This window comes from Nannospalax galili, unplaced genomic scaffold (genome assembly GCF_000622305.1).
Source record: "Nannospalax galili isolate Female #2095 unplaced genomic scaffold, S.galili_v1.0 scaffold591, whole genome shotgun sequence".
Taxonomy (NCBI): Eukaryota; Metazoa; Chordata; class Mammalia; order Rodentia; family Spalacidae; genus Nannospalax; species Nannospalax galili.
The window spans coordinates 1,681,272-1,691,323 of record NW_008330926.1 but is presented as its reverse complement, the minus strand read 5'-3'; the positions used below and the strand labels follow the sequence as shown (position 1 = coordinate 1,691,323).

General features: G+C 43.8%; 1 protein-coding gene across 16 annotated transcripts in view; it reads right to left on the bottom strand.

The window, feature by feature from the left end:
* Arhgef11 (Rho guanine nucleotide exchange factor 11) overlaps positions 1-10,052 on the bottom strand; it is a 133,554-nt gene that overhangs the window by 18,464 nt on the left and 105,038 nt on the right. For 8 of the 16 annotated variants that reach the window (XM_029556508.1, XM_017803570.2, XM_008853218.3 and 5 more), the window contains 6 exons: positions 8,619-8,715; positions 8,367-8,489; positions 5,468-5,491; positions 4,031-4,175; positions 3,641-3,740; positions 2,859-2,888 (listed from right to left, as the gene is read on the bottom strand). In XM_029556508.1, coding sequence (XP_029412368.1) covers positions 2,859-2,888; positions 3,641-3,740; positions 4,031-4,175; positions 5,468-5,491; positions 8,367-8,489; positions 8,619-8,715 — 519 coding nt within the window. The remainder of the gene's footprint in view (positions 1-2,858; positions 2,889-3,640; positions 3,741-4,030; positions 4,176-5,467; positions 5,492-8,366; positions 8,490-8,618; positions 8,716-10,052) is intronic. The other 8 variants (XM_017803546.2, XM_017803559.2, XM_017803535.2 and 5 more) reach the window with 3 other exon arrangements.

The window sequence follows — 10,052 nt, the reverse complement described above, 5'->3', positions numbered from 1 at the left end:
TGTGTGTGTGTGTGTGTGTGTGTGTGTGTGTATGTGTGTATTTGTGAACCCGTGTTTGAATGCCTGGAGGCCAGAAGAAGGTTTTGGATCTCCTGGAACTGGAGTTACAGGCACTATGCACTGCTTGATGTGGGTGCTAGGATATGAACCTGGGTCCTCTAAAAGAGCAGCAAGTGCTTCTAATCACTGAGCCATCTCTCCAACCCCTCAAGGCTACCCCCGCCATGCAAAATTTTTTTTCAAGAATTATTTTTATTGCTTAAGATAACCTAAGTGGTCATTAACTTTCAAAATAATTTCAAAGCTAGGACTGCAGAAATGGTTCAGAGTACTGGCCATTCTTGCAGAAGACCTAGGTTTAGTATCCATATCAGCTAACAACAATCTAACTCCAGTTCAAGGGAGTCTGCTGCCCTCTTCTAGCCTCTGTGAACACTGGATATATGTGATACACTTATATATATGCAGGCAAAACACTCATACACATAAGAATAGATTTAAAAAACTTAAAAATTCAAAGATACTATTTTAAAATTAAAAATATTTATTTACTTATTTTTATTGTATAAGTGTTTTGCCTGCATGTAAATACACCCATGTTGTGCAGTGCCCATGGAGACCAGAAGAGGGTGTTGGAGTCCCCTGGAACTGAAGTTAAAGAAAGCTGCTAGCTGCCATGTGGGTGCTGGGAACTGAACTTCAGTCCTCTGCAAGGGCAGCCAGTGCACTTCACTGCTGAGTTATCTCTCCAGCTCCAAAGATACTATTTTAAATTGCCATTTTTATGTAAAATGATTTTGAGCAACAGAATTTCCTGACTAAATATTCCATTGAGCTCTCTCTTTCTCTGTACAACTATAGAACCTAGAAAATATTAATCATTTTTTGAACTTTTTTGCTTTTTGAGACAGGGCCTCATTTATCCAAGACTGTGTAGCTGAGGCTGACCTTGATTTCCTGATCCTCCTACCTCTACTTCCAAAGTTCTGGGATTACAGGAGTATGCCACCATGGATAGCTTGAAAATATTATCTAATTATATACATATAGATATTACTGGTGGGAATAAACTTGCCTGATTCTGTGACATTTTATACATATATAATGTTTATATATATTTTTTTATTTACTTATTTTTACTTTATGTGTATGAGTATTATGCCTGCATGTATGTAAGTGCACCTGTGTCATACAGTGCCCTCGAACGACAGAAGAGGATGTCAGAGCCCCTGGAACTGGAGCTACAGATGGTTGTTAGTTACCATGGGGCTGCTGGGATTCCAACTTTGGTCTTCTGCAAGAGCAACCAGTGCTCTTAACCACTGAGCCATCTCTCCAGCTCCCTGATTTTGTGATATTTTAATATAGGATATAAGCTTCTTTCTTGTGGGTTGATACACAGAATTAATTTTATTATTTTTGCTATGTTGGGGCTCAAAGCCAGGGCCTTACACATGCTGTGTGTTCTGCTAAGCCTTGGTTCCGCTACCAAGTTCTTTCTGAACTCTGTGTTGTATGTGTCTCTGTGTGTGTGTGTTATCAGAGGATATAACCTTGAGTGCTATCCCTCAGGAACTTGTCTATCTACCACAGCTGGCCTGGAATTTGCTTACGTAGACCAGGCTGATCACAATTTCACAGAAACCCACTTGCTTCTGCCCCCTGAGTGCTGGGATTAAAGGCATGTACTACCATGTCCTTACCTTGTTTTTGTTTTTTGAGATAGGGCCTCCACCTCCCCAGTGCTGGGACTACAAGTGCATGCCATGACATTACACCTAGCTTTTTACATGAGTGCTGGGGATCAAACTCAGGTGGTCACCATGCTTGTATGGCAAGCACTTTATTGACTCAACTATCTCCTCAGGCACGCCCTCTCCTAACTTTTTAGGCAGGGTCTCACTATGTAGCCTAGGCTGGGTTCCAATTCACCATTTTCTACACTTTAAGGGCTTAAGCAGGAGAGATGATACAAATAAAAGAAAAATTACTAGAGACTTGTAATTTAATTAAGAAAATCCCTGACAAATAACATTATTTCAACTGATAATGAAAACCTGAGGTATTCTTGTTTCTACTCCCTGTAATATACTGTGGTCTATGAGGGCCTCCCTTTGTACAGACCATGGTCTCTTGAATATTCCCTGAAATCTCATGTGTTGAAGGCTATTCCTGGAGCTGATGGTATGATTGGGAGATGGTGGGTGTTTTAGGAGGTGGAGCCTGGTTAGAGAAAGGAAGGAGGTCACGAGGTGAGCCATGTCCTTAAAGAAAATCCTGGGATCCCAGTCCCTTCTCTTTTTGCTTCATAGCGGCCATGAAGTGAGCAGATTTCTTCTGCCACATGCCACACACTGCTGCTACATGTACTGTCTCACCATGGGCCCCAAAGCAATAGGGCCAAGTGACCATGGACCGAAAGCTTTGAAACTATTAGTCCAAATAAACATTTCCTCCTTTTACGTTATTTCAGGTATTTTGTTACAGTGATAGCAAGTTAACACAGCTGTGGAAAAGTGACACATTTAAGAGAGCGAAGGTTTTGGGCTGTGAGTTTAAAAGGCTGGTCTCTGCCAGAACCCCCAGGAAGCCTTGTCTCAGGAAGGAGGGTCCCCTCAGAAATCCGGTTAGGCAACAAGGTCTGGCAGCCAACACAAGAGAAAGAGACTCCAGTGGTTTGTGTCACAGAGCAGCTTTTAGCAGTAAGGAGGGATATATATATAAGAGAAACAGAGAAAAGAAACGGAGGGAAGAAAGAGGGACAGGATAGGGCATGGGATGGAAAGGGGACAGCAAGATTTTGGAGGTGGAAAATGATGCTAATGAGAAGATAAACCCGAAGAAAATGATCCTTTTACCTTCCACAGGGGACAAGGGAATATGAAATGCTAAAAGAAAAACAAACAAAAACAAAGTAAACCATGAAAAGTCAAATTAATGCTTTAAGAATCAAAATAAAAATTGTATTAAGCTGGAAAATAAAAAGGCAATGACAAAAAACAAGGTGGTCCAGAAGAGTTTCTTCCTTCTCCCTTCCCTAATGCCATCAGTTCAATATAGGCCCACACCACTGTCCAGATTCCCACTGAAACAGGATTGAAAATACTGACAGGGAGAGCCCGTCAATTTCTAGACACATGACCAACAGTTGGTGAAAGATCAATGCTAGGATCATTAGTGGTTTAGTTACTGATGGTCTCAGGGGACCTGGCCCCCACCCCCACCAGTTCTACTTAATAGTCATTCAGGCCCCTCACCAACAGCCCCAAACACAAGACCACAGGAGTATACCAAATCCCAGGGAAGAAGATGAAGGGGGAATTACATCACCAGGAAATCTTTCCAAGGCAGAAGTGTTCTTCCACGGAGCTGTTCAGTAGCTATAACTGGTTCTGAGTTCCTAGACTAAGACCCAAAGATAAACATGGGCCCCTTTGGCTCTGCATTCATTCTTACCTCAAAGACACTGCACTAGATGTAGCAAAGGGAGAAAACAGTACCAAAAGGAAGCTACAGTCTCAGTTGGGTCTTGGCTCCCAGAAACAGGAAAGAAAGCCCCTCCACCAACATGCTGTTAGGGGAAGGGGCAGAGGTCTCTGCCCAAAGAATGGCCATAGTTTTTGCTCTCCAAAATACTCACTGTTCTGAGAAGAGCTTTTGGGCTTCCCAATATATTTGAGAATGGGGTTTCGTTTCTTGTCCTCCAAGACATCCTTTTCTTTCTTGGAATTGCTGCTCTGCTAAGACAGGAGACGATAAAGTTTGGAGGTAGTCCCATGTCCAGACATGATTGCTAATCACTCTACCCTTGCCCCCCAAACTGGTCCTGAACAAATAATTGGAAGGTTGACTCATGTTTATCTATGGTCAGGTTTGGAGGAAGGTGAGGACTGCTCTAGTCTGGGGATTCTCAATGACTCCACATCAAAAGGATATAGCCAGAGAGTTGTGAAAAATGGCTTTCTTGGTCTATCTACCTCAGGGCAGAGAACTGCTCTAGGAGAGCTGTGCTCTGGGGCAGTTCTGTTACCTTCTTGGTCTTAGGGAAAAAGGGCAGCCACTTGTCCTTGTCAGGAGCAGACTGGGTTTTTTCTGCTGTGCTGGAGGGTCGTGCCTCCCGAAGACGGATCCCAGCATGGCTCATGTAGGTATTAACGGCAAAGTCCATGGGAGCACTGCAAGACAGGAGTGCCATGAACCAGAAAGGTCAAGTAATGTTTCCCGGCAGAAGGTGGAAGGATCAAAACCCAGCTCAAGGCAATCTCCCCTCAGCTGTCCTACAGAGGAAGGAAGAGGTAATTATGATTCAATGTGTTCAAAGGGAAGTCTGGATAATCAAAGTGGAGCAGTAGTAAGAAGTTGGTCAAAAGCTCTGCATTGCTCCCAAGAAATCTTATACCTTCCCTAAGCAGGATTCTTCCCCATGAGGGGATGATGGCTAGTGGATGGGAATACAAATTCCCTAAAATATAGACCACAGGCAGACTTGGAGGGCTGGTGAAGGTCTGTAGCCAGCGTTCTCAGGCACACATGTTGAAGTTTAAAGTGGGTAATACCAACCAGACTTCATCAAGGTATTCTGCTTTTACTGCCCAACCCTGAGAACAAGGAGAAAGGGAGATGGAAAGAGTTGTCAAGGAGCTTCCAATAGTCACAAATGAAACTGTCCAGAGCTCTGTACTTAAAAATGTAATTGGCCCCAAATTCACTGGACAGATTCTCTGCTCTGTGGAGTCAGTACAGCAAAGCTTCAACTCTGGCTTTATGGCCTTACAAAGTGCATGTAGGGAATGCAGACACATTTTAAGCTGATACAAAATAAGGTCAGTCAGGTGTGGTGGTGCATGCCTTTAATCCTAGCACTGGAGAGGCAGAGGCAGGTGGATCTCTTGACATAGAGGTTAGCCTGGTTTACATAGCAAGTTCCAGGCCAGCTGAGGCTACAGGGAGATCTGTCTCAAAAACAAACAAACAAACAAACAAACAAACAAACAAACAAACAACCCAAAACAGTAACAGAAAAAGAAATGGTCAGTATATAAGACTGAAAAAAGAACTGCAGAGTGAATTTGTTTTACTCTCTGTAAAAGCTACCATTACAGATGGATTCTAACATCATTTCTTAGGGAGGTAAAATCACCCTTCAGGGAAAGAAGTAGAGAGGGACACCCAAGGGTAATGTGGGTAGACCCACAAAAGCATGTCTGGGAATGTTAGAAGTGAGGGCATTCTGTCATACCGACTAGATCCATGTCCTAGGCAGTGGTCTCTGAGCAGCAAGGGTCTGTACCTCACCACAACTCCTGCATGTTATGGTTAGTCACCTGGGAACTAAACCTATACAGACTCATGCCCCACAAAGTTAGGACTTCCCTTCAGAAGTGGCAGAAATGGAAAGCATGGGAGTTCAGCCCTACTTCTTCCCGCCTCAGAAGTTGCAAATGAACCACATCGTGGATTCGCTCACCTCCGGTCTTCCTCATATTTGGATCTGGAACAAAAGAAAGAACAGATGCCTCAGACCTGGAAACAGGCTGGTCCCCTGGGTAGAGGCTGGAAGGAGGACAAGTCCTTTCTTACAGAGGAGTATTGATAGGGGATAAATGGTCAGATACTCAGTCTTGGTCGCAGCTCTGGAGCCAGCTTGAGGTTTAGGAGGTGAGAATTTTTATTTCCTCAAGGACTCAATTAGCATAGTGATGATAATGACAATGATGTCCTTCTAGGTCAAAGAAAGGGGAAATGTGGCAAATATGGTCTCTGTTCTGTTTCATGGTATGAAGTTATCAGGGGAGGAGGTGATTCCTGGAGACCTGCACCAAAGAAACTTACTTTAAAGAGGCAAATGACAGCAGCAACTAAGGTTTGGGTATTTCTATGGGCCAGGCATTTTTTCTAAGCTTAAAATGCATCTAATTCTCAAAATACCCACAACATTTTGTGAGGCCTAAATGTCATTTCTTCAAATACAAACCAGTAAAAGTTGGGTGCCTGTGCGTCAATAATGATCCTTTATAATTTTGGTGCCTAGAATCTCGAAACAGGCTCAGTGAGGTGATTAATGCCCCTTTTACTGATGAAGGTCAGGGGCTGAGTTTCAAAGGCCATGCTTTTTGTGTGATCTCCTTTCTAGTCCAGATTTCCTGTCCTCTCCTCCCCCTTTCTCTTTCTTCCTTCTCCTGTTCCTTTCTTCCTGTCCCACCCCTCCACTTCTCTTTCCTCTTTCTTATTCATTGGTATTGGGGATTGAACCCAGAGTCCTGGACATGCTAGGCAAGCATTCCACCACTGAGCCATACCCTTACCCTTTAAAAAAATTTTACCTTGATCCAGGGTCTTGCTAAATTACTGAGTCTGGTTTTTAAATTTTTAAATTTTTATTTTACGTGTATGAGTGTATCACCTGCATGTATGTGAGTGCACCCGTGTCGTGCAATGCCGCGGAGGTCAGAAGAGGGCTTCGGATTCACCTGGAACTAGAGTTAAGGACAGTTCATAGCTACCATGTGGGTGCTTGGAATCGAATCTGTGTCCGCTGCAAGAGCAGCCAATGCTCTTAACCGCTGAGCCATCTCTCCAGCCCCACTGAGGCTGGTTTTAAACCCACTCTGTAGCCAGGATGGTGGTGAATTTATGATGTTCCTACCTCAGCATACTTAGGTAGCTGAGATTATAGGCCTGTGCCACCTGGACCAATTATTATTTTTTTTTAGCAGAATGGAACTCAGGGCCTGGTCTTGTTAGCCAAATATTCTACCACTAAGCTATATCCGACCCCTCTAGTCCATCTCTGTTATCAAATGGCCAAATGACCAATTTACACAAATAGGTGTCTCTTCAAATCTGCAGTTTAATGTCCTAAAGAGACCTCAAGCTTAACATATTAAAAACTGTCCCCTTTGCAAATACCCCCAAAGTGGTTAAGACATTTTCAGTCCTTTAAGATCCTTTAGTAAGAAACTCTTGGATCTCCTTTGATTTCTCTCTTACACCCCACACTGTTTTGGGGATGTCCTCTTATTGGTTCTATTGCTGTCCTTCCTGTTACCTCTGACTCTATCACTTACTTTTCACTTTGCTCTTGCTATACTGGTCTCATTATTTTCCCTGAAATGTCAAGCACAATCCCATTTGGCTTGCTCTGCCTACCTTGGCTGTTCTGTCTGCAATGCTCTTCCACAGATGTTGCAAGGATAGCTTGGTCAGTCCCTCCAGCTTCTCAAATACTACTTTTTCCAGGTAGCAGGTCACCTGGACCACCCTATTTAACACTGAAACCCACTGACTCTGGTACTCCCGGCCTTCTGTACCCTGTTTTATTTCCTCTCCCAGTGTTTACTATTTCTAACATACTGCACAATCTACTTATTTCTTATGTATTGCTGACTCCTCTCATCATTGCATAATCTCCAGAAAGGAACCAACCACTTTGTTTATGAATGTCCCATGTAGAGGTGTTCGGCACACAGTGGAGACAGCATTGGTATTCGACAAACTCGAAGGTCAGTATTACTGACACTACTAAGGCCACCTAGACTAATGCTTACCATTTAGCACAAGAGGCCCAGAGAGATAGAACTAATTGACTAAGGTCACTAGACAGAAAGAAGCAATATTGGAATGAAAAACTGTCTAGGTCTACCAGTGTAGTCATAAAGCCTACCCTGGGATTCAAATCACAGACAACATGGTGGCTTAGAAAATGGGACTGGAGGGGATGGAGAGCTGGCTCAGCAGTTAAGAGTACTAGCTGATCTTGTAGAGAACCTGGGTTTGGTTCCTAGCACTCACATGGCGACTAACAACCATCTACAACTCCAGTTCCAGGGGATCCAATGACTTCTTCTAGCCTCTGTAGGCATTGCATGCACGCAGTCAAAACACTCATACACATAAAATAAACATAAGTAAATTAAAAAAGAAAGAAAACAGGCCTGAAGCAAAAGCAGCTGTGCCTGAAGCCCCTAAGAAGGTGCCTGGCTTTCTGATGAGATTGTGAAAATGACTGTTTCCCTTAAGTCAGTTCTGACCAATGCCTGAAGGATCTTCAGCTCCAGGAGTCCAGGAGGGCAGGTCTCACTCTAAGTGTTAGCCATAAACTCAGAGGCAGGGAGGGAGGAAGGTCAGGGACAGGCTAGAAAAGGGGAAGCAGAAAGTTCACTGCATTCTTGGAGCCTGTGGACTGTCAGAAGCACCAATGACTGCCAACAGTTCTAGGCTTGAAAGTGGGGACCCTCAGTCTGAAAAACGCAGCAGGATCTCCTGTCTTTCAGGTAAAGAGAATCGTGCAAGAAGTGGGAAACAGACCCACAAGATCTGCTGGCCTGTCTGGCAAGTTCAGAGGTAGGAGGGGACTGAATACTCACAAGATGTCTCCAAGGGCAGCCAGCTGCTTTTCGGCCATTTGACGCTCTCGCAGAGGGTCCCCATCCAGCTCTAGCAGGTCATTTTCACCATACAGGCTGCCCAGCCCCAGAGTGCGCTTTGTTCTATATCAGAGATACAAACACACACTCAACAGATGTGCACACAAAAAGGGAAAGGCAAATGTATACTGGATAGAGGCAATGAGAGAGCTCAAGAGGTGCAGAAAGAAGAGAGTGAGGGGCTGTACAGACCTGTAGTCATTGATCTGTTCCTGGATCTCCAACATGGCTGCCTCCTGAGCTTCACAGAGAAAGCTTCGAGGATCCTCACCATTCCGCAGGCGCAAGTCTGTAGTGGGAGTCCAGGGAAGATAGAATAGGAGGGTGTTGTGGTTGGGGAGATCACTTCTGCTGAGTACCTCAAGAGGTTTTAGCAACCTGTGATGCTAGGCGGAGAGACTGGCTTTCTGGCCCATTAGCCTGAAGGCAAATGGAGACCTACATTCCATTCAGGTCATTAATTTTCTTTTTTCAATTAAAAAATTTATTATTGTTTGTGTGATGTGTGGGTGTGCACATAAAGGTCAGAGGACACCTTTGTGGAGTTGATTTTCTCTTTCCACCTTTATGTAGGTTCCAGGAATTAAGTCTCTGGTCACCAGGCTGAGTGCTTTTACTGACTCAGCCATGATGCTGGTTCCATTTGGGTCATTTCTGAGTTTGGGATTAGAATCTTGACATGCAAGACCTAAGTCAAGGACGAAATTATTTTTTAGAGGAAATATTAGAGCCTATTCTCATTGGGTATATTTAAATGTCCTCTGACCTTACCATGCAGACTTCTTACAGGCGTATTCCCTTCTACTTCCCCAATACCATTTCACAGGGCTAGAAAAGATAAAGCACTTCATAGTCCATGAAACCAAGAGATGTGTCTCTCCTGTCCCACCATCTAACACTATGCAGGCTAAGACAAGTCCTTGGAAATGGCAGCTTCATACTGTGTTTTGAGCAAGCTTTTTACTCTATTATGTGTGCATGTAAGCTGTCCTCCCTGTCATCTGTGCTGTAAATTGCCTGTTTCCAAATGCGGTCTGCAAATTCCAGCCTCTAAAACATTACCTGGGCCTAGCTTCTTAAGATGCTGTCTGTCTCTCTCTCTCCTCTCTCTCTTTGGGGACAAGGTCTCATATATCCCAGGCTGGCCTTGAAAACTTGCTATGTAGCTGAGGATGATCTTGAAATTCTGCTCCCCCTGCCTCTACTTCCAGAATACTGCAATTACATGGGTGTGCCTGGTTTATGTGGTATTGGCAAGTATTTTACCAACTGAGCTACATCTTCAGCCCCAAGCTGTTGTCTTCTTTACTCTGCTTCCATCAATTCTTCTGGAATTAGAAGCAACAGTACAATCATCTAGTCTCAGTTCCTCACTCTGACTCTGGTACTTCTGATATTTGTTAGGGAATTTAGCAAACTAAAACCCAACCGCTACCCTCGAAAACAACTAAACAAAAATATCCTCTAAAAATAATACTCCAGAGAATCTGATTCTATGGATGGGACTGAGTAAAGCTCGTTCTTTGTATTTTCACAGGTTCCCTAAGGGGTTCTGAGGAGTGTCCCTATTTAGAAATCCCTGGTTAAGTCTAATTTCTTCTTCATACAAGTAAGCCTACTAAGGCC